This window comes from Lynx canadensis, chromosome F1, assembly GCF_007474595.2.
Source record: "Lynx canadensis isolate LIC74 chromosome F1, mLynCan4.pri.v2, whole genome shotgun sequence".
Lineage (NCBI taxonomy): Eukaryota > Metazoa > Chordata > Mammalia > Carnivora > Felidae > Lynx > Lynx canadensis.
The window spans coordinates 16,475,796-16,501,980 of record NC_044319.2 but is presented as its reverse complement, the minus strand read 5'-3'; the positions used below and the strand labels follow the sequence as shown (position 1 = coordinate 16,501,980).

Below are 26,185 nucleotides of genomic sequence, written 5' to 3'. Positions count from 1 at the left end.
TAAAGGACATTATGTGGACAGCTAGTGAAACCTGAATGAAGTCTAAGGCTTGGGTTGTAGCAGTACATCGATGTTCCTTTTTGATTTGGATGTTTCATTACAAGAGAATATTCTTGCTTCTTTGAAAACATCCTCAAGTATTTGGGGGTGATGTAGCATCATGTTGGCAAACCACTCTCAAACACTATAGGAAACAAAATTATGTACTTGCAACTTTCCTGTAAGTTTGACATTCTTTAAAAAATATATGGAAATATGGATGTATACATACATATATAAACAAATTCAGAATAATTTTGTCTGTTGATTCTAATAATAAAAAATTGGGGCTTAAAAAAGGTTATTAAGTTTATCCTATATGCTGGCAAAAAGAAGAGTATTAACATAAGCTCCAAAAATAGATTCCCTGATATGAAATAATATAAACTCTGGCAAATATAAACATAGAAAACTAGATGTACTCACAAATATTCACTCACAAAGCAATTTTCTTATCTAACATAGCTGGCAAAATTCCTAGATGTAAGTTTCCTTTTATATAACACTTGAAAAAAAAAAATAAAGCCCTTGGCAACAATTTAAAAGTGAACTGATATACTCATTTAAAAAAAGGAAATGTAAAATAGCTAGACTATCAGATACTTAAAAAAACATTTAATGCCCCTATTATAAGTAAACTACCATATGATTATGGGAAATTACCCAGAGTGTTTAGTTTATATCTTTGGACTTTTGATTTAAAAAAAAAATGATACATGAAGGACAGCAAAAAGGAACTCTATAAAATAAATAAAAACAACATCCTTGCTCTTTAAAGAGCTTACGTTGAGTAATTATTATAAACAAAATTATTTTATAGAAGAAGAAACTGTAGAGAGAGCTCTTGTAGTGTTTATATACATTACATTCTCATTTAAAATATCTGTTTGGTGAACATGAAAATGAACCTGTCTAATCTCCAACAGCAGAAAACATAATTGGTCCAAGTTGCCAACTGGTATGTCCTGAAATCCATCCTAACATTTGCACTAAGGCCACACTTCCCGGGGTATACTCCCAGCCAATGACTGAACACAACAAGACATTAAGGCAGGCCAGCTTCTGGGAGAAGTGGGACCCCACACACAACTTAGCCAAGGACTCCCATTGGCCTTGCCAAACATTCCTTATAAGTGCACTACACTCCAAGACACTTCTACTTAATCTTACTTCCTATCTTCTTCCCTTGGGGTCAGACTAACATTGTAGTCCAATGGCTCTCCCAGCGTCTCCATTTTCTCTTACAGGCATCTCCCCTAATACACTGCTTACACATTTAATCCTGTTTTGGTGACAAGCTTCTGAGAGGACCTGGAATAACACAGTTTCATCAAGTCAACAGCACAGAGTTAATTATATTACATCATGTAGTCAGTACTGCACTCTGCTCTCTAAAACAAAGAAAAAGAAAATGTCAGAGAGAACCCTCTTCTCTCAAAGACTGAACACGCTGAAGAAAACACTTAAATGAAATTAATCAGACAATGTTCAAACATAATCCATAATAATCATCTAAACTTTCTAGAGTATTTTTAATCTATAAATCACTGTGGGTAGAAGTGGGTAGAACAAGCTTCACAAGGGAAGTGGGCTAGTAAGATTTGGACAGATGGGAAGGAGGTGGAAAGCAATTCAGATTCACACCCTTCCTTGGTCTTTAAAAGATGCAGGAAAAGGTCTGGTTAAGGAGGAGGCTTCAAAGTTGTAAAGATATTGCCAACTGGATAACAATTAGTAAACAGGAAATAAGTCCCCATAATCTTGTAACTAATCCACTCAGGAATAAATGTGAGTTTATTGTTTGGGATATTTAAGGCATTTGAATTTAGTATAGAGATCTCTATTTTGAGAAAAATCATAAATTCAGGAAACCATGAGTAGCATTTTATTTGAAGGCTCCTTGTGTTATGTCTTTGCAGGTTAGTTTTTTCTTTTCTATTTTAAAAAGTAATCTTACTTTTCTTCTTTTCTCAAAGAAGAAATGTTGTTTTTGAAAGAGAATGACTATAATCAAACCATTAGGATACACACCAATCCCTGTATTCTAATTTTACACATTTTTATCATCCTCATAATCCTACTCTTTCTCTTCCTTATTCTAGTAATGGTGTGATGGCTTCAATTAGCCTTTCAGTTGAAAGACTACAGGTTCCACAGAAACTACAAAGCTATTTCAGAAAAGCTCTTATGGGACCAAGCACATAAAGAAATTTTTAAAAACTTTTCAGACACTTTCAAGAGCATTACAAATCATTCATTCTCCTTCCAGGACTCCAGCTTCACAAACCTAACCTTTTATTGTTACAGTTTCAGAAGAAAAATCCATATTTAAAATAACATCATATCTTCCCAGTTGAGCTCTGACCCATAAAAAGTCTGTCCTATTAATATGTATAATAACAGGAACAAAAAAAAGACCCCACCCAAAAATAGTCCCTCATGTATGATTTAATGATACTAATAAAAAAATGTTTTTGAAATACTATAAGCAAAAGCTAAGCATGAAGTTAACCCCTATATACACACAAACACACACTGTGAAGCTTTCCAACTTTAAGTTGCTAAAATTTCTTTTATATGTGTATGTATATGTATGAGCATGCATTTGCTGTTCTAAATGGCTATAAACATAACTGTCCTTGGCAATGAAGAAGAAGTAGACAATTTGCCTAAAATAAAAAATGGAAAATGAGTGATTTAAGGGCAGGGAAACTAAATGAAACTCTTACCCTCAGAGATTAAGATTTATCAGTATGCAAATCTAGTACCGTCTTTATTCCACTGTAAACAAGAGGATCAGTGACTATTTCCCCTCTCCCACAGAAAATCTGAAACTATTAACGAACACTTATCTAACGAAAAGTTTAGGGGAACATTATGAAAATGTGATCTCTCATATCTCCTCACAGGAGCAAAATAATATTTCATAGAAGGGGAAATTTTTGGAAAAAGCGGTCTGCAACAATATTAAAAACAACTAAGCAGAGATTTCAGTGGTCTCATAGTGTCAAGGACACAGAAAGTAAGATGTGGAGCCCACCAAGGAGGAAGATTTCTAATAAATACCTCAGGCTTTTAGCTGAAATGCTGGAAGGTCTCACCCATGAAGCAAAAGATAGTACACACTGGGTCAAATGGATGCATTATACTCTATCTTCCTACCAGAAAAATACTAAATCTTCTTTGGAGTAAAATCATTCAAAGCCTTATATAATTTTTCACATACAAAATCCAGATTTCTATTAAAAATAACCAAGCATGAAAGAAAATATGAGAAAATAAAAATCAAGAGATAATAGTAATATATGAACAGGTGATCAGATATTAGACTTTATCAGACTTGGACTTTAAAATACCTATGATTTGGGGTACGTGGGTGGCTCAGTCGGTTAAGCATCTGACTTCGGCCTACGTCATGATCTCACCATTGCTGAGTTTGAGCCCCATGTCAGACTGTGCTGACAGCTCAGAGCCGGGAGCCTATTTCAGATTCTATGTCTCCCTCTCTCTCTGCCCTTCCCCTACTCATGCTCTGTCTCAATCTCTCTCAAAAGTAAACAAACATTAAAAAAAAAATACCTATGATTAATCTGTACAAGAAAATAGGAAAAAAAACTCACAAAGGAGAATGGAATCTATTTTTAAAAAGAATCAAATAAAAATTCCAGAACTGAAAAATAAAATAACCAAAATTAAGACTGCAATAGAGTAGAGAAAGGATTAGTAAAAAATATCCAGATGAAGACACAAAGGGCAGATGGTCACATAAAATGAAGACATAAGTGACACAGTAAAATATGAATACTTGGAAGTCCAGAATAAAGGAGCAAGGCCAAATAGAATTTAGAGAGATACTGGCTGAGCATTTCCTAAAAGTGACAGACTAAGTCAAGCCACATATTCAATAATGAAGTCAAGCCACATATTCAATAACGAACTCCAAGCAGTACGAATATAAAGAAAATCACAACTAGGGCACATTACTAAAAAAACAAAAAACAAAAAATTGTTGAAAAACCAAAGATAAACCAAAAAATTTTAAAGCAGAGAGAAAAGATGTATTATATTAAAAAAGAAAACAAACATATGATTCATAGCCATCTTTCAACAGAAATGATGAAGGCCTACAGACAATAGAATAACACCTTTAAAATGGTAGGCAAAACCCCATCTCAACCTAGAACTCCATATCAAATGACAATCTTTCCAAAATAAAGACAAAATAAGACCCTCACACAAATAAAAGAAATGCAGTAAGTTTCACTAGCAGATTTTTACTAAAGAAATATAAAAAACTTCCTCAATCCATGCTCATGGATTGGAAGAACAAATATGGTTAAAATGTCAATACTATCCAAAGCAATCTACATATTCAGTGTAATCCCTATCAAAATGACACCAGCATTCTTCACAGAGCTAGAACAAACAATTCTAAAATTTGTACGGAACCAGAAAAGACCCTGAATAGCCAAAACAATCTTGAAAAAGAAAACCAAAGCTGGAGGCATCACAATCCTGGACTTCAATCTGTATTACAAAATTCTAATCCTCAAGACACTATGGTACTGGCATAAGAGCAGACACTCAGATCAATGGAACAGAATAGACAACCCAGAAATGGACCCACAAACACATGGCCAACTAATCTTTGACAAAGCAGGAAAGAATATCCAATGGAATAAAGACAGTCTCTTCAGCAAGTGGTGCTGGGGAAACTGGACAGCGACATGCAGAAGAATGAACCTGGACCACGTTCTTACACCATACACAAAATAAACTCAAAATGGATGAAAGACCTAAATGTAAGACAGGAAGCCATCAAAATCCTCGAGGAGAAAGCAGGCAGAAACCTCTTTGATCTTGGCCGCAGCAACTTCTTTTTTTTTTTTTTTTTAATTTTTTTTTTTCAACATTTATTTTTTTTTTTTTGAGACAGAGAGAGACAGAGCATGAACGGGGGAGGGGCAGAGAGAGAGGGAGACACAGAATCGGAAACAGGCTCCAGGCTCTGAGCCATCAGCCCAGAGCCTGACGCGGGGCTTGAACTCACGGACCGCGAGATCGTGACCTGGCTGAAGTCGGACGCTTAACCGACTGCGCCACCCAGGCGCCCCTACCACCGCAGCAACTTCTTACTCAACATGTCTCCGGAGGGAAGGGAAACAAAAGCAAAAATGAACTAATGAGGACCTCATCAAAATAAAAAGCTTCTGCACAGCAAAGGAAACAATCAACAAAACTAAAAGGCAACTGAAGGAATGGGAGAAGATATCTGCAAATGACATATCAGACAAAGGGTTAGTATCCAAAATCTATAAAGAACTTCTGAAACTCAACACCCAAAACACAAACAATCCATTGAACAAATGGGCAAAAGACATGAGTAAACACTTTTCCAAAGAAGACATCCAGGTGGCTAAGAGACACATCAAAAGATGCTCCACACATCACTCATTATCAGGGAAATACAAATCAAAACTACAATGATACACTACCTCACATCTGCCAGAATGGCTCAACTTAACACCTCAGGCAACAACAGATGTTGGCAAGGATGCAGAGAAAGAGGATCTCTTTTCCACTGCTGGTGGGAATGTAAACTGGTGCAGCCACTCTGGAAAACAGTATGGAGGTTTCTCAAAAAATTAAAAATAGAGCTACACTACAACCCAGCAATTGCACTATGAGGTATTTATCCAAAGGATGCAAGTGTGCTGTTTTGAAGGGGCACATGTACTCCAATGTTTATAGCAGTACTATCAACAATAGCTAAAGTATGGAAAAGAGCCCAAATGCCCATCAACTGATAAATGTATAAAGAAGATGTGCTATGTGTGTATGTGTCTACACATACATACATACATACATACATACACACACAATGGAATATTACTCAGTGCTCAAAAAGAATGAAATCTTGCCATTTGCAATAACGTGGATGGAACCAGAGTGTGTTATGCTAAGTGAAATAACTCAGAGAAAGATAAATATCATATGATTTCACTCATATGTGGAATTTAAGATACAAAACAGATGAACATGGGGAAGGGAAGAAAAATAAGAGGGGGAGATAAACCATAAGAGACTCTTCAATACAGAGAACAAACTGAGGGTTGCTGGCAGGGTGCTAGGTGGGGTGATGGGCTAAATGGGCAATGGGCATTAAGGAGGGCACTTGCTGGGATGAGCACTGGGTGTTATATGTAAGTGATGAATCACTAAATTCTATTCCTGAAATCATTATTATGCTTAAAAAAAAAAGAATGAAAATTAAAAGGACAAAAAAAACTTGAAGAAGGAAAACAATCCCAGATGGAAGCAGGCAATGAAGGAGGAAATGAAGAGCATAAGAATGGATAAACAGGTAAGTCTAAATGAATATGGATAGTTTAAAATACAAAAAAATAATACCCTGTGTGTGGGCATAGGTGGGTATTGATGCATGTACAGGATTAAATACATGATAATAATAGGACAATGAACCAAAAATATATGAAGTTAAAGACATGTAAGGTTCTTGCATTATACAGAAGTGATCCAAGTACTCACTTAGGTGTATTCTAATACATCAAGAATGCCTGTTGTGATCCCTAGGGTAACCATTAAAAGTATGCAAACTATGTAATACAGAGTTTAAAGTAGAAAATGAGGGTAAAAAAAGAGAAAAAACAGATGAAACATAATAGAAAACAGTGATATAGTAAGTTTAAAATTAAATACATAAGTTCATTAAATGTAAATATACTCAATACCCCAATTAAAAAATAATTGGAGAGCTAGTGAAAATAACAAAGTTCAATTATAAGATGCTTAAAGGAGACTTCTTAAATATAAGAACTCAATTGAAAGTAAGAGGATATTGAAAGTTGTACAATGCAAAATGAAGCTAATTTGGTCAGATTTCTATCAAAGTACATACTAGCAATAAGAAAGACATTTTATAATGATGATAAGGTTATTCAATACGAAGACACATTAACACTAAATTTGTATGCACTTAATAACATAAATAATAACATAAAAATACATAAAGCATAACTCGACAAAATTAAAGGAATAACAGACAAGCTCAGATTTATAGTTGGGAATGTTAGCACAATTTTATCAGTAACTGACAAAACAGGAGAAGAAAGAAGTTATAAAAAGATTGGAAAAGCATGATTACATATTTAGAATCAGAAAGCAAGTCTCAAAAAATTTCAGAAGTGTTAAAACACACAGAGCATGTTCTTTGACCATAGTAAAATTAAGATAGATCAATAACAAAAAATAACCTAAAAGTCACCAAATACAATGGGTCAAGGATATCACCATATATATAATAGTAATAAAATATGACATCAAAATTGGTGGGGTTGTAATAGAATACTACCCAGGAATACAAAAGAATGGACTACCAAAACACTCAACCACATGGATCAATCTCAGAGGCATTATGCTGCATGAAAGAAGCCAGAAGTATATACTGTATGATCTATTTATAAAATTATAGAAAAATGGAAACTATAATGGCAGAAAGAAGATAAATGGTTACCTGAGGTCAGGCATAGATAGGATTTACTATGAAGGGAAGGGGCATGAGGAATTTGGGGGCCAATACAGTTGATATCCTTTTTCAACAGGACTTAAATGGAAAGATAATCTATTTGATGTACATAATGATAAAATGATAAAGAAATCCAGGGATCTTTTGGTTCTCTTGTATTGAGGTATCAAAAAACCAAACCAAAGTACATGAAAAGCATTTTCTAATCTTTTTTACCTGCCTGCCAGTAATTCCCCTTTAGAACAACTGTCATTTCTTTTTTTGGAAGTGGAAGCATTTTTATTTTTATTGAAGTATAATTAACATATAACATACAAAATATAATAATATGTTATATTATTATCAGGTATACACCATAATGATTTGATATCTGTATATACTACAAAATGATCACCACAATAAGCCTATTTTACTACAATTACAATTTTTTCTTGTGATAAGAACTTTTAAGATCTATTTTCTTAATAACTTTCAAATATGCAATACAGTATTATTAATTATAGTCACATTACTGTATACTACATATACTATACCCCCATGATTTATTTATAACTGGAACTTTGTACCTTTTGACTTCCTTCACACATTTAGCCCACCTCCCACCTTTGACAACCATCAATATGTTCTCTGTATCTATGAGCTTGTTTTATTTTTCATTTATTTTTAGATTCCATATGTAAGTGAGATCATATGGTATTTGTCTTTCTCTAACTTATTTCACTTAGCATGATGCCCTCAAGGGCCATCCACCTTGTTGCAAATGGCAAGATTTCATTGTTTTTGATGGTCTGATAATATTCCATTGTATATATATACCACATTTTCTTTATCCACTCATCCGTATATGGACACTAAGGTTGTTTTCATATCTTAGCTATTATAAATAATGCTGAAAATAAACAAAAAGAATGCATATATCTTTTTCAGTTAGTTTCGTTTGTTTGTTGTCTTCAAATAAATGCCTAGAAATGGAATTGCTGGATAAGGTAGCTCTATTTTTAAATTTTTGAGGAACTGCTGTACTGTTTCCCATAGTGGCTGCACCAATTTACATTCCCACTAACCACACACAAGGGTTCCCTTTCTCCACATTCTTACCAATACTTGTTCTTTCTTTCTTTTTGATACTAATCATTTTAATGGGTATGAGGTGATATCTCATTGTGGCTTTGATTTGCATTAGTGATGATGAGCATCTTTTCATGTACCTGTTGGCCATCTGTATTTCTTCTTTGAAAAAAGGTCTATTCAAATCCTCTGTCCATTTTTTAAATGAATCATTTGGTTTTCCTGGTGTTGAGTTGTAGGAGTACTTTATATATTTTGGATATTAACCCCTTATGGGATACATAATTTCCAAATATTTTCTTCCATTCAGTAGGTTGCCTTTTCATTTTGTTGATGGTTTCCTTTATTGTGCAGAAGCTTTGTAGATTGATGTAGGTTTGGTATCTTGATTGTGGTGTATTTTGATTATGGCTACATAGGTGTATACATTTGTCAACATTTATCAAACTATATGCATGAAACAGATATAGCTTATTGTATGTAAATTAAACCTTAATTAAGTTGATTATAAAATTAGAGCTTTAATGCAGAAAAACAAACTTCACAAAAATGCATCTAAAGCAGTATCTAAGAGCAATGTGTAGCCTTTTCTGTACCTATTAGAACAAAAGAAAAGCTAAAAAAATTACTGATTTATGCATGTTAGAAAACACAGCAAATTAAACTTAAAATGGAATAAAAATACAAGCAGATATCAGTGAAATAGAAAGCAAACATATAATAGATAAAATCAACAAAGCCAAAGGTTGCACTTTGAAAAAACTAAGAAAACTGATAAATTTTATCACAAATTAATAAATTTTATCAAAATCAATCATAGATAATAATCTTTAGTGTAAAAAGAAAAATAATAAAATTTCTAAATTACATCACAAAATATTTTCATGACTTTGAGTTAGGCAAATATTTCTTAAACAAGACACAAATATACTGACCATAAAAGAAAAATTAATAAATTGGGCCTTAAAAATTAATAGCATCTGTTCATCAAGAGATAATAGAGTAAAAAAGCAAGCCGGAGAGAAGGTATATATATATAAAAGGGACTCATACGCAGGGCGCCTGGGTGGCTCAGTCGGTGAAGCGCCCGACTTCGGCTCAGGTCATGATCTCAGGGCTCGTGGGTTGAAGCCCTGCACTGGGCTCTGTGCTGACAGCTCAGAGCCTGGAGCTGCTTTGGATTCTGTATCTCCCTCTCTCTGTCCCTCCCCTGCTTGTGCTCTTTCTCTCTCTCAAAAATAAATAAACATTAAAAAAAAAAAAAAAAAAGGACTCATACACATGAGTCATGAGCAGCTGCACCAGTCTGGATTTCCACCAACAGTGCAAGAGGGTTCGTTCCCCTTTCTCCACATCCTCGCCAACACCTGTTGTTTCTTGCGTTGTTCATTTTAGCCATTCTGACAAATCTGAGGTGATTATCTCTTTGTGGTTTTGATTTGCATTTCCCTGATGATGAGTGATGTTGAGCACCTTTTCATGCCGACACTTTTAAAAATTTTTTTAAATTTGTATTTATTTTTGAGAGAGAGACAGAGACAGAGCACAGTGGGGGAGGAGCAGAGAGAGAGAGGGAGACACAGAATCTTAAACAGGCTCCAGACTCTGAGCTGTCAGCACAGAGCCTGACACAGGGATCGAACTCGGGAACAGTGAGATCATGACCTGAGCCGAAGTCTGACGCTTAACTGACTGAGCCATCCAGTCACCCCAACACTGTAAGCTTTTATTTACTTATCTCATCCATTTATTCATTTATCTATCTAGCTAGCTTTTATTTATTTGTTTGTTTATTTATTTTAAAATTTTATTTAAATCCAAGTTAGTTAACATATAGTATAATAATGGTTTCAGGAGAATTTAGTGATTCATCACTTACATATAACACCCAGTTCTCATCCCAACAAGTGCCCTCCTTGGCACGCATCACCCATTTAGCCAATCCCTCCATCCACCTCCCCTCCAGCAACCCTTAGTTTGTTCTCTGTATTTTGCTTGTCTCTTATGGTTTGCCTCCCTCTCTGTTTTTATCTTATTTTCATCATCTAATTTTTAGGAAGGTTCTCCAAGACTTCCTGTATGACCTGAAAGAATTAATTTTTCCTTAAGGAAACTAATTCGTATGAGAATACTCTGCCATCCTCAAGGTCTTCTGAAACCACTTAATTCATTGCTCATTAGGATGTGCTGGCAAAGCAGAGTTGACCCTAGGGACTCAAAGGGTTCCTAAGCAGCACCCTATTTGGATCTACCTTAGAAGGTTGTTATGATTCAAAGAAGCATGCCAGAAACTCAAGGAAGAGAGGAGATGCAAAGGGAATAGAAAAGGCCTACTTGATTCTCTAAGGGCTGCCTGATTCCCCCAAGGCAGAGCTCTAAAAGAAATCCTTTTGGGTGCATTTTGATCCAGGAACACCAATATGCCACACCAATGAGACCTTATTCTGGGGCCAATCAGACTCCAAGGATGTGGGCTGGAAGAGTCCCACAGCTGGCACATGCTGTTAGGCAAATTGGGCTTTGTAAAGAAAAGTGGCCTATAATGGGTTCAGTAAATGCTGTCATTCAAACCAGGCATCCCAAGGAAGAGAGTTCTATTATAGGTAGTCAGATAGAAACTTACATTGAAAACACTATTGGGGCACCTGGTTGGCTCAGTTGGCTAAGCATCAGACTTGGTCTTGGCTGAGGTCATGATCTCAGGGTCGTGGGATCAAGCCCCATGTCAGTGTGGAGCCTGCTTGGGATTCTCTCTCTCACTCTCTACTCCTTCTCCATACTCTCTCCTTTTCTCTTTCAAAATAAATATACTTAAAAAAATAAAGAAAATATTACCAACTCAGTGAAAAATAATTCATCCTTATAACCATTAATACCCCTTAACTCTACTAAACATTATAAATAACATATGATTACATCTAATTTTACAAAAGTCGTGATCACTTGCATTCTTCAAAGTCATGCAGCAGGTCCCTCATTATTGGTATCAAAATAACACCTGAAATGTTTCAGTTCTTATATTAAATCCAATCTCGTTTTGAGAACAATATTTGATAAAACAAGCTTATTTTAAAGTTAAGTCTACTTTTGTCCTTTCACAAACCATTATACAATCAAATTATTAACCCAGATGAGGAAAGGTATTGATCTCTCTGTAATATATTCAGCCCATCCCATTCAACTCACAGCAGTAGCCTCTTTTTCAGAAAGCAGTTACTCAAATCAGAAAATTAGAAAAGGCAATAATACTCAAATTAAATTGCACACGAAGAGTCTCTTCAATCTGTACTGTTGTGAACAATATTTTAGCTGATTTCTATGACTGACTTGTTTCAGGTTTTTAAAGAGATGTATATCTCAAAGTAAATCACTAAATTATTCCATTTCATGTGTGCATGAAGCACACACCCAAACACAATAAGAGAAAGCTGGTGAAGTCTGTAAAGTTAAATCACACTTACTTCTAACACTGTTATTGAGAGATGGCTGGATATATATATATAACTCCTGACATGGGAATTGTTAAATTCTGCACTCATCTGTTATATTTTAAGGAAAAACTTAAACACTTATAATCACTTCAAATTAGAATTGGAATAATCATGTCAAACCCCACAGTCTTAATGAGGAGGAAATCCAAAAAGTGATTTTCCCAGAGTCTTAGGTCTGCTTAAGAATCAAGAACCAGATTTCCTGATGTTCAGTCCTTTAAACTGTGCCAACCTGTCTTCTAACTCAAAATAGACTTTATAACATATTTAAATTAAAAAAGTGCTAAAGATACTTGGGGTGCTAGTATTTTTTTCCTCCTTTCAAGGACACTATTTTAAAATATGTTATTGACCTGACTAATAGGAAAGACAAGAAAAGGGAAGGAGGAAGGGAGGGATGGAGGGAGTTAGGAGAACCCTAAACTTTGCATTTTCAGAATCCTATGAATTCTATTATACTTTCAGTTTAACTTCCACACATAAATTTATGACAACAGAGGGATCTTTGAACCATTTCAATTTCCTCCTACTTTGAAAAAGATATTAAGAGGCAAAAAACTGAAATTGACAGGGCCATTAAAACATGACAGCAAATTTTTAACAGTCTTCCCTCTAATCTGACAGTTCAGATCATTTCTCATTTCACCAGAGCCACAGAAAACTTTTTAACTACAAAGTCAGACTTATATATCCTTGAAACCAGAATTGATTTCCACACTTATTATAATTGAAATTCTCTTAATAATTTCTGTCTCAATTTAAGAGCACAGCACATTATATTTCTAGTATAGGCTCCACTGATAAGAAGTTGTCAGAAATAAATGAAGTAATATATGTGAAAGTACTTTGTAAATGTGAGATTATTATAACACATGAAAGACACCGTATTAAAAAAAAAGATCTATAGTGTGTTGCTGATGTGAAATAAGATACATCATTCTTAATGGTAAATCATTACAATAAGGAGCATGACAAGAATGTCCACTATAATTGCTTCATTTTAGTACTATTAATGGAGATTCTGGCCAGTGCAGTAAGACAAGAAAAAGATTAAGGAAGAAAAAAAAATTGGTAAAGAAGAAGCCTTTTTAAATCAAGGTATTATTAATGTTTATTCAGGTTGTGCAAGGTATCCAGGACAGAAACTCAAAGGTGTATTGCTGAGAGTGTGAGGTATGATGTTGGATATGATTCTAGGAATAAAAGTGATATAACAGGCAGACCACACTCAATGGCCTTTTTACATATAGCAACTTTGGGGGATATGGGATGAAGGTCATAAAATGAAAGACTATGGCTCAAATTGGATAGAAAAAGCAAAGGAAAATGTATGCACAATTTGTGAGTTATCACCACCACCTGAGGTTTCCCTGCATGAGCGCTGAATCACTACATAACAGATCAAGAGAAGAAGGAACTGTGTCAATTAGGACCCCAGCAAATTTTGGTTTCTCCAACATATTCTGAAATATTAATCTCTGCTCTCTCCCATTATCAAAGGGCACTGTAAAATGTTTAAGTAATATATATTTTAGTACAACATTATAAGCCTTAGCAACTTTTATTTACTATCCTGAGTTTTGAAATGCTTTTAATATGATTCTTTTGTTTTCCACATTTTTACAAAATGTAATTTAAAATGCTCAACATTTATAAGGTATCTTAGAGCTACAGTGTTCTAATACTCTTTTTTTCTTAAGTTTTTTTAATGTTTATTTTATGTTTGGGGAGAGAGAAAGCAGAGTGCGAGTGGGGGAGGGGCAGAGAAAGAGAGGGAGACACAGAATCTGAAGCAGGCTCCAGGCTCTGAGCTGTCAGCACAGAAACCGATGCGGGGCTCCAACTCACCAACTGCGACATCATGACCCGAGCCGAAGTCAGACACTTAGGTGACTGAACCACCCAGGCACCCCTGTTCTAATACTCTTAACTCAGCAAGGGCTTTAAAACTGTCTAATCATGTTGCAAAATATACACTGATGATCTAACATGGCCACACAAGCTGTGTGAATGTACTAATGAGTACTCTCTAATGAATTCAAGGTTGGATTATTATCTGCCATATCCAAGCAAGAGATATCAACTACTTAAATATACCAACTATTTAACTTTTATTTTTGTGTTTGGTAGTGGTTCAGATATTTCTCCTGTAAATATTATATAATGAGGGAAAGAAATACTGTTTTTACTACAATGGAGCAAAATTGTTAAGTCAGAGGCTGCAAGCACACAGAACCATCTGTTTTAGTTATGTGAAAAAATTATCTAGTATCAACCAGAGAAAAATTGAGGGAAAAGTTTGGCTGAAAATATGCTGAATGCTAGGAGGAAAATGTTCTCCTGTATATCATAGGTCAGACCCTTCTACATAAACTTAAAAACTATATAAATTTTGTTATCATCCTTACATAAGCCAGAAGCTAATTAGCTGAATTTCAAAACTGGTAGAAAAATTTTTAATAATTACTTTTGCCTTTTACAATCATATAATGAATATACATCTGTAGGGGTGTTCAATGGTTTGTGGCATTTTTAAAACTAGATGATGTATTATTTTCCAGAAGTCAGTACACTCTCAGAGTTTAAGTTATTTATGCATTTCTAGCTCTGACGATATAACCATATAAAAAAAGATTTCTGATCAGTGTTTATCATCCTCCAAATGGCTACATTGGAGAAAAGAGAAAGAGAAGGGAAAGAGAAGGTAAAGAGATGGGAAGGTAAAGAGAAAGGAAGGGAAAGAGAAAGGAAGGGGAAGGGGAAGGGGAAGGGGAAGGGGAAGGGGAAGGGGAAGGGGAAGGGGAAGGGGGAAGGGAAGGGAAGGGAAGGGAAGGGAAGGGAAGGGAAGGGAAGATAGGAGAGGGCAGAGGGCTAAACTACAAACATGCAAGAAGGGTTTTAATGAAAGCTGTGCCATTTGCAGAATTAGGCCATCCGTCCTACTTGCTAGCACAAGCAGGCAAGGGCTTTTATAAATAACATTTAAAAAAATCAGTAAATATAAAATGACACTGATATATGAACATACTTCTGAATGTCCAACTGGCCCATTTTTACTACTCAATATAAGGATACATTTAATTATTCAAGAACTGATTACCTAACTTATAAATTAGCCCTTGTACTTGCCTTTTCTCCATATTACTACAAGATTTTCTTGTAGTCCGCCATTCAGCAATAACCTTTATTGGGATGGTAGGTGAGGACAATGTGGAGTTTACCCACCACATTTTGTAAGGCATCTTAAATTTGAGGATAAAGGGCAAAACTTTGTTTAATGGACTTTGCAGTTTTTAGCTTTTGGCCTCAATTAGCATTCGCTATATGAGTTAACTATATGCAATGATTTAAAAAGTCATTTTGCATTTCTGATATAACCTTGAAAAATTACCAATCTGATAGCTATTCTCCATTAACAGAAACAGAATCTTTTCTATCCAAGTAGAGCGTATTTACTAAAATTCAGGAAAAGGTTTCAAAATGGGACATAAAAACTGCACAAAGATGTATTATGTGGCATAAGTCAGGGTATACTAGTAATATCGGAGACCTCGATAGTATCAAAAAACCACATTGTTTCTTACCCTTATGTATTGTCCAAAAATTGAGACAACCGCCACATTAAATTGTCATAAGGGCAGTCATCGGGACTCCTCTGAGCCTTTACTACAGTAGCCTGAGAGGACCTTTAGTTCCTTTCTCCTTAGCAGCAAAATGAGGTCATTGTGCGCCCCCTCCCTGACAAGCAGGCATGGGACATGCAGCCAAAAAGTCACCTTCAGGACTCAGTACTGAGCAGAGAAAACTAAAGCAAGAAGGAAAGGAGACTGAGGAGACAAACTGACTTAAGTAAAGTCATTTTGGTTTTAGGCTAACCTTTAACCTAAAAGCCAGCAGGTCATAAAAAGGGTCACAAAATCTGACTCAGAAAACCACAGGACCCTATTCCCTCTGGCAGTAAAAGCCAGAAAGGCCAGACACTTAAAATTGCTACCTGTAGGTAATTTCACAATCCTAAGACAATGGAAAAAACTAAGCACCCATGCAAATGATAAAGCCAAAGTTAAAGACTAAGCCCCTTCCTATAAAGGTTAGCTAATTTTAAAACTTAAAACCCAGGGCACCTGGTGGCTCAGTCGGTTAAGCATCCGACTTCGGCTCAGGTCATGATCTCACGGTTCATGCATTCCGTGCTCTATGCTAACAGCTCAGAGTCTGGAGCCTGCCTCAGATTCTGTGTCTCCCTCTCTCTCTGCTCCTCCCCTGCTCACACTCTGTATCTCTCTCTCCCAAAAATAAGTAAACATTTAAAAAGAAAAAATTTTTAAACCACTTAAAACCCTTCATTCGAGGCAAAGAGGATCCTTTTCCTCATCTGGGATGAGAGATTGCTACTTTGTGAAGTAGCTCCTTTCTTACTTCTAGACTTAATAAATCTTCATCCCTTTCTCTAAACTTGCTCTTGAATTCTTTCTCATGTAAAGCCATGAACTCTCTTGGCAAGGGGCTCTGGCTGTCCAGCATCAACATGGCACAGAGCAAATAAAAAATGAAGACAGAAAAAAAATCTGTAAGATGGGTTCCTAAGATATAGTCCTGTAGAATAAGTTTAAAAAAATGAGGTGGAGGGCCCTACCTTGCAAATCTTGTAAAGTGATTCCTGGCCATCTCCTCCAGTATCTTTAAAGTAATCATGTGCAGGAAACGTACGATGAATATCTCGAGTGATAACACTCTCCTGGGCTGAGTCCTAAAAAAGAAAAAAATAGACCTGGTCATTAATTTAAAATTTCTTTTTAATAATGAAAAATAATAGATACGTATGGTAAAAAGAAAATAGTCAAATAGCACAAGAAGAGTATGCTTCCCCCCACTGAAAATACCTGCCTTCCATTCCAGACCCACAGTCCCATTCACCAGCTATAAATGCTACCAACAGTTTCTTTTGTATCCTTTCATCCATCTATCTATAGATGTGTGAACATATGCTCATGTGAGGGGAGGTGAGGGAGGGAAGCTGTATACACACATCTCCATCCTTTGCTTTTTGAAGCACAAATAGAAGAAAACTATCTGCTCCTTTCATGTAATGGGGTAACTTACAGAATATTCCTTATCAGTACATGCAAGTATATTTCAGTGTCTTTCAGAGCAGCTATTAAAAAGAATGAGGTACATCTGGATAAAAATATATGATGGTTTAATATTCTATTAATGATTTTTTGCATTTTTCTATTTATATTACAAATAATACCACTAAGAACATTTTTATACATACATGTTCAACAATAGATTCCTAGTGGTGGAACTATAGGTAAAGGGTGTACACATTTCCATTTTTGATGAAGATACTTTCCTTCCAGAGGTGTGGTAACAATACATACTCTAAACACTGGTGGAGAAGATGTTTTTCCATACCTGCCCAATACCACATATTACTAACTTTTCACATTTTTGACCATCTGATAAGTGAAAACTCAGACCACAATAGTTTTAAAAAGTAAAGGTATCAATCTTTTCCCTGATAGGTTAATTATCAACTCACACACTCCAGAGAACAAAAACCCTCAAAACTACTATATTAAGATGACTACAGATTAATTAGAATAATTAATAATTAGAATAAAATTCTAAGCCTTATAAAAAGTGATTAATCATTCATTTGATTGAATCTGATTCCTAGAAATGTTGTTTTCTCTGTTTAATGTCAAGAAAATAGGATGGAACCACTTCCGGCAACCCTGATGATGAAACTACTTTGCACAATTTAAGAAGCACCAATGGCCACCAGTGCAAATTAAGTGTTCTTTAATGTCTTGCTTGCATGAAGATTTGAACAAATCCCCTATTTTAGTTAAAATCAAGAAAGGAAAAAAACGTTTAATACATGAATTACTTTAATGAGTGCTATCTCCCTTTTCTCTCTGTAGCTGAGAAGTATGTAAAAAAGGAAATAGCTGATTAACTGTGAGTTAAGCCAGTGCCTTCTCTTGCTGCCTTTTTTCATTTCGGCTGCTATTTCACACTGAGTGGTAATTAGATCTCATACCATGTAGAGAAAGGACACAAACTGAAATGTTCCAAATTTGCTAGCAAACACCGAAGACACTGCAAATCAGTCCAGAGGAAACTCTGAAGGCTTATTGGAATGTAAGGCTACAGCTGAATAGAAACGAAACTTAAAAAAAAATTACCATACCTTAAGTGTCAGGACACCTAGAAAGTTTATACTTATCAACATAAATGCAGTTTCTAATGACAGAAAATTTTGAGGGCAGGTGGGAGCACACATAAAGGTAACGTACAAAGAGATATGGCTGGTTACGGCAGTGTCTAAGTAGGAGATCCCCTGAGTGGGGGATCTGGTACCAGGTAGAAGAAAAGTTTTCACTGCCCAGGCTTTCCCTAATAGAAAGGTTTTCTTTCCACACAGTAATAGCTTCCCCTTATAAGCTATTTGAAAAGATGACCAATGAAAATGTTACTACTGCCATTGCTGAACTATTTCAGGGGCAAACATGTGCTGAGTGGTTCACAGGATAAGTCTTTTACACTTTTCAAGATGTTAAGGGAGAGAAATAATTGGACTATATTCCCTAGAAACTGCCTACTCATTTGGCATCATACTGTGTTTAAATGGTACCAACAGTCTGATTCAGAGAAAGGGAAATTGATCAAAATTTTCTAGAAAGTAACTATGCATAATATGGAGTAATTTTTTCTACGCACACTTGAATCTTCCTTATTTGTTTCTAAAAATAAATGGGCAAAAATTAAATGAAAGTAAAAATCATCAACTTTTCCTTATGAACCATCCCTTCCTAGGATTACTTTCAAATGCTCTCTACAAATGTGCGTTTCTAGAGCTTTCTTCCAACATACTGCTCTCAGGTGGCTAAGGGAATAATTTCTGGAACTTCACTTAATAAACTAAATAAAATATTTTGCTATATTATTCACTGATCCCTTTCATATAACTGAAGGTCAGAAGGTACATTAGAGTCTTATAAAGAGACTAATACAAATGAAATTATGTACTAGAGAAAATAATTATCTTTTCAAAGCTCAAGCTAACCTCCTCCCAATTACCCATACTGTAGAGAGTAAAAACAGCACACATTTCCAGAATCCACACCTAATCTCCCAAATTCACTCACTTCTTCAACAAAGACTTGAATCAAAGCTCAGTAACACTCAGTAAAAATGAAGATAAAAATGATTTTTCTCTTCAATATTAATTTTGTTTAGATTTATTTCAATTATAGTTGTCAATTTTCATAAGAAGATTTCATAAGAAGGACAAAAAAGAGGCCAAATATTTCGCCATCGAAATACCCAGAGTTAAAAGGTTTCATGCGAAAACTTTTTTTTTTTAATTTTTTTTTCAACGTTTATTTATTTTTGGGACAGAGAGAGACAGAGCATGAACAGGGGAGGGGCAGAGAGAGAGAGACACAGAATCGGAAACAGGCTTCAGGCTCTGAGCCATCAGCCCAGAGCCCGACGCGGGGCTCGAACTCACGGACCGCGAGATCGTGACCTGGCTGAAGTCGGACGCTTAACCGACTGCGCCACCCAGGCGCCCCGAAAACTTTTTTTTTAATATGGCTAAAAACATTTTATAGCACAACCAAAACTGATAATGAGGTCGTCTTCTTGGATGGCTCCCATAAGCAGAATCTCCTTAAATCCTGACAGTCATCTTCAGAAAGGAAAGAGGGAAGAAGTCACTCCTTCATGGGCAGCTACTTCACCAATACCCGCAGGTTCACAGCCTGACCCACAATTTATTTCCCCGTAGACGCATCTCCCGTTCTGGTCTTCAGTCCAATTCGGTGGGCTAGTGGCTTGGAGCCAGATAAACTCACTGGTCCTATTCCTGGCTGCTCCACTTAATACGAATAGGATCCCTAACAAGTTATTCAATCCCACGAAACTTCAGTTTCCTCATCTATAAAATGGGACAATAATACTAAATTTACCTCATTCAGAATAAAATAATGCACGCAAAGTGCTTAGCATGCTGCCTGGTATGAACTCAGTATTCATTAAAGAAACAAATCAAAATAGTAATTGTTAATTATTTCTTCCTCTTTTTCCTTCAGAATCATATTTAACTGTTTAAATACTTTGGTGAACATAACATTTTATACATTTTTATGTGTGCACTTCAAATAATAAACCACTGTTTTTCTTTGGATCTCATGAACGTTATGAATAGAGCTTTCAGCACGATGACATTTAAATATATACACTCCCCATTCTGAATTTCCTAGCATGTATCTCGCGTGTCCTAAATTATCCTTGTTTCTATCAATCCATGAATAAGAGCAAAAGTGAACAATCGTTTGCATAAAGTAATGTTTTATCAACTGGTAGACATTCTGACTGCAGCTTTGCATATGCCCATGCAATAGAGATGTACACAACTCAGGAGGATGGAAAGGACAGGGTGTGGTAGAAGTTAAATTTGCCAGAGCAGCTACCATTTCCACCATGGCTTCAGAATTTAGCTTGTGAGAACCAGAGAAGGCCTTACGTTGCAGTTCTGGACAGGACAAATGCCACTGTCTCTTCTGCATGCCTTCCTTCTGGACCATTGACACCAACCACGTAACTGGCAGGCAGAGTCCTTGAGATCATCTATCCTGTCTAAGCCGCAGTCAAGTTGGACCACACACAGAAACTGACTCAGACCAGTAACAGGGAGTAACAGAGAGAGGTTTAGAGGAAAGTCCTAGAAGTTGAGTTTTACTGCCTCCTCACCACCCCACAGCCCTGACACTGCCAACACACCGAAACTAAATTTCTATTTAGTTTACCTACAAAGGATTTTCTTTAATTTCCAAACTGCTACATCAGAAGGCTAAATTATCTTTTTATTTTCAAAACACATATCATCTCCAGCGTGGTAAATAAAATCCATGGTCCAACAGAGGGTATCATCTGGCTGGTGGAAGATCAATTTAAAATCATCTCTAGGATGTATAAGTAGCTCAATTAACTTTGGACCATTTTAAGTGGATTCAATTTACAGTCTCCATCAAGTGTTTCATATTAGCTGCTCTTCTAGTACTATGGGTATACCTGACATGTGTGCAATCCTTTCAATTCCTATTCCAAGAGAATCATCACTTAACTTGTTTATTGTGAGAAAAAAATGAATACGGCATTCAAGTGCCAACAAGTATTAGGAGGATAGGTTTGGATGACCATAGACTATAATTTTTTTATAAAACAATTTCTGGGCTGTCAACAACTGGAAAGGTATTTTGCTGCAGATGATTGTTTTCACGTGTGACCTTAGCCCCAGATGAAGTGTAAAAGTAATGTCTGATAAAGGAACACCTTGACTGTACGTTAATTTGCTACATTTTTACAACTACGACAAGCATCTGTTCTTATTAATCCCTATTGTCAAATCCAAAGTATAACTGCATTTTCACCTTTCATCGACCACAAAATTACTTCAACTTTATAAATACCATGCCAATTTGCTAGTGTTACTAAAAATGCCAATGTAGACCACACCTACTCACAGTTGGCAGATAAATGATTCAGAGCTTAAAAAATATTTGACCTTAGAACGTGCCTTCTATTCTTAGTTCACAGGGATCCTCCTTCAGTTCTATGTTGGAGCTAGATCTATGGTAAAACATCACAAACTGGTCGGCTTACATGTCCCCGAAAGCAGATGGGTTTGCAGTGGTGGGTCTGACTTATTTGCCTTGATGTTTGCCAAAAATCCAAAGAGGCAGAGATAAAAGGAGAAAATATGAAAGTGCACTCTGGTTTTAAACATGCTATTGAAATTGTAGGCTAGAGACAGTAACACAAAAAGAATGGATCACTGCCAGGCTTCAGTCCTTGAATATGCGGGTAGGGGGAGTCTTAGCATAAGTGGAATACTATGGAAGCAAAGAAAGAAATATTAACTCAATCATATCTTAAGCAACCCGTTTCCCGGGCATCGAACACACATGCTACCAAATGTCTCAGGATCAAAGCCTGACACAAAGGTCAAAAATATAAGCCATATTCTGGCTTCAACTAGAAAGAAATCTCTTCAGGGAGAAAAGCAACAATGAGAACTAAAGGAAGGGGAAGGAGAGGGGAGAGGAGGGTGCATATCTCTAAGACCAGCCAATATTCATGATAGATACCTTGATCCTGAAGGAAGTGCCAGGACTGCAGTAGGAAATATCTGAATAAAACAAAGCATTCTTTTGGGACTGGGAAACTAAGTAGTATTGTAGCCTATGGGTACAACCTGGATTTCCCAGAGTTCTTATGAAATTTAGGTCAGAGCCGAGATGACTCTCTATGACAAATACCTGGGGTTACTTTTAGACTCCAAATACACCCACCAAATGCATCTATGACCATATTTGGATATGTCCTCATTTCAGGGTGGCTAACCACTCATTGTCCCAAAATAAAGGTTCAACTGAGGCACTTGACAGTCTTGCAAACTCATCCAATGAGCAGCGATAAACTCTGCAACTTCTGCTGGAATGAAGCACAATAACTGAACTCCATGGTGTTATTTTTCAAAGCAAGATGCATTTCTAACTTTGCATTATTTTTAAAAATTATGATTTTTATCAAACCCCTTGATAAAAAATGAAATAAAACAAAAAACTTAAGAGCGCCATATTTACTCCCATTGTATAAAAATAACATTCTTTTATTTTTCCACAAAACTAAAGAACACCTCTGATAACTAGCATTTGATAAAAATGTCTATTTGCACCTAACCTTTAAGTTTTGTAATTTTATTAATTTTGACTATGTGCATACCTAGTTACTGTTTATAGGCTGAATAATTTTTAATAATTTTAGAAAATACTCTACCACTCTGTCAACTGCTTTAAATGCTTCTCTTTGAAACTCTTTGAGCTAAATTACATCTTCTTAAATTGAATGACATAAAAGTTGAAGATACAAAAAAACTGAGCTATTTGTTGCATAGTACAAATTCATTTATGTATTCAACAAGTACTAGTTCTGAGTACCTACTAAGAATTAGGCATTATTTTAGGTGCAGAAGATAACAACTGTTGGCAAGGCAATGTCCTTCCCCTATAGGACTTAAATTCTAGTAGCAGGGAAAAGAGACAAAAAACAAGTACTGGTTAGTTAAAACTACTATCTAAAAAAATAAAACAATGTAAATAGCTAGTGAGGAGAAGACTGATATTTTAGGCAGGGTGGTTTTGACTTTCTGAGGGTAGGTTCAACTGTTTAGAGAAAGAGCATTACAGGCAAAGGGGAAAGCATGTGCAAAAGTTGTGAGGTGGGAGCAGAATGTCAATAGTTCTCTAGACATTTTCTAGAATTTTGCTGACCTTTGTGTGCAGATGTCTTCAATGAATTGCCAAAAATTATTCCAATAGTTTTGTGGATTAACATGGTGACCTCAGAAATTTAGAAGTATAATTCAGATCATTTTACAAGATGTCTTAATTCATATGCTTGAATAATATGCTCCTGGTTGCACATGTCTGTATGAAAGTTTACCATTCAAACATCCAACACTTGCCATGCACAAGACATTGTACTAGGTGACAAGGGATAAAAAAAAATAGGATATAGTCCATAATATCCCTAAATTGCAAGAGATTAAGATCTTGTAAACATAAAATATAGGTGCAAATATCAGTGGAAGGAGACATATTGCTAACAGCCAAATTAAATGATATGGGCAAAGTTATCTATGAGAAGTTAGTAAAGAAAGAGACTAGGGAAGGGTTCAAGTGGTGAAAGGGGCCTTCCCCAGGAGATGACAGGATGGGTTCAAGTCATGATCTCACAGTTGTGGGATTGAGCCCCGTGTTGGCTCCATGCGAACAGCACAGAGCCTGCTTGGGACTCTCTCCCCTCTCTCAGTCCCTCCCCATACTCACTCCCTCCCTTCTCTCTCAAAATAAACAAATAAACATTAAAAAAAATAAATTAAGCTAGAGGAAAGACAATGTTAAGAAAATGATAAGAAAAAATATACTTACAATACTGTACTGCATTTATCAAATAAAATCAGTGTATAAATGGACCCACACAGTTGAAATCCATTTTGTTCAAGAGTCAACTGTACAATAATACAAGGGTGGTGTGAGCAAAGGATCCAAAGCAGGAAGGCACTTGGCATGCCCAAGTAATAGGACTCTAATTGTCTATAGAAGGGAATTCACACAGAGGAAAGTTGAGTGGAGTCTAGAATATGGAGAGGTCATCTTGAATGACGATGTTGTAACTTGGTCCTGTGGACAACAAGGACCATTTCATCTGACTATTTCACTTCATGGCCTTTGTAGTCAGTTTTGTGAACTCTTGTTTCAGTGTGATCTCATCTGCTTTTATTACCTGAAAGAATTAGTGTGTAGTGAAAAATTAACTTCATACAAAAAGAGGGCTGGAGTTACTAGGAGGTGATCTCTAGGCCCTTGGAATATCATGCCAATATCTTTTGGTCACCCAACAGACTAACAATATGATTTATTATGGGGATTTGGGCCATACAGTATTAGTTCTATCTACAAAGAGACTGAAAACTAAAAGTCAGTCATGTGGGCAGTACGTGAATAAGCTCCTATAAAAACTCTGCACAACAAGACTCAAGTGAGCTCCCCTAAATGAAGCTGGCAATACTCCATGTGTATCATTACACACTGATGCCAGGAAAGCTATGTTGTCGATGACTTTGTGAGGAAAAGACAAAAAAAAGTTCCATGTTTGCTATTTCTCCTGGACTCTGCCCAATGTGCTTCTTCCTTTGGCTGGCTTTAATCTGTATCCTTTAGCTATAATACACTGGCACCATGATTTTAACAGCTTTCACTGAGTTCCTTGAGTGTTTCTAGTGAATTGTTGAACCTGAGGGTGATTCTGGTAACACCCTGAACTCACAACTAGTGTCAGAAGTGATGGCACTCTTGTGTGCACTACCCTCCTCTTTAACTTTTTAACTGGTTATATCATAACAGGTTGGCCATCAATAATTTTGAAGATCTCACTGTGGTATTCTCACCAGTAAATTTTGTTTAGTTAAATATATTTATCATTGCCTACCTTTTCCTCTATGTATTATTCACAATAAAACAGTCCCTTAATACTGTGTTAATTCAGTTGACTTTTTAAAAACTCTCCTTTAATGCAGAACCCTAAAGTTTAAACATATTGGACCACTACCAACCATTTGACCACTTGTTCACTGAGCTTCCCAAAAATCTCTATGTGATCAGTGAAGTGAAGACCACAGACCACTAAATGAAAAGCAGAACAGACAACTACTGAAGTGGCCTATAATTCACTTACATGAAGGGTCACCTACTTAAAGCCTAGAAGGAGAGTGAGGGTAAATGAACAATAACTGTATCTCTAAGTAAATGCCAACAATGTGTGTATTTTAAAAATCATTTAAGACCAATAAAGTTCCTCATGCTGGGATATGGATTTTGAAAAAGGCAATTAATTTTTACGTCAAGTCAGGTTATATAACTGCCATTTTTTTTCCTTTTTATAACAGCCCATTTCCATTAACACAAGTTTTTACTCACTATGAGTCGAAGATGCACTGATCACCACACAGTAACAAAAGAAACAGGAAGAGCTAAGAACAGAAAGATTTGTTCCTGAAACACTATGGCAGTTCTAGTTCTCAATTATAAAGGTTATTTCAATAAATTAAATATTCTAATTCCATCTAGTAAGTGTATAATAAGGCATTTTTTTTGTTTTACAAATTCTGATTAATATTATAGCTTTCTTTTCCAATAATCTACTTTGTTCAATTTTCCCTATTCAAGAGGGTCGATTTCTGTTTCCAGATATTATGGAAGTAGGAAAAAATTTTTTTGCAGGAAGGCACGTCTGAAGCTTGATTAATCCTTTCTGGAATAAAGCCAAATCATGGGTAGAAACCTAGAGATTTTTATTCTACACTTTCCCCCCCTTTATATTGATTCAGAAATGAGCATTACTATTCAAAGACTAAGGAGATCTAGGTAAATATATATTCCAGCTCCTCAACATAGTATATTCC

At 35.9% G+C, this 26,185-nt stretch overlaps 1 protein-coding gene across 7 annotated transcripts in view; it reads right to left on the bottom strand.

Annotated features, from left to right (window-relative positions):
• The window catches only part of RABGAP1L (RAB GTPase activating protein 1 like), a 774,838-nt gene that overhangs the window by 304,326 nt on the left and 444,327 nt on the right, over nt 1-26,185 (bottom strand). For all 7 annotated transcript variants that reach the window (XM_030303098.1, XM_030303093.1, XM_030303096.1 and 4 more), the window contains one exon: nt 16,781-16,894. In XM_030303098.1, coding sequence (XP_030158958.1) covers nt 16,781-16,894 — 114 coding nt within the window. The remainder of the gene's footprint in view (nt 1-16,780; nt 16,895-26,185) is intronic.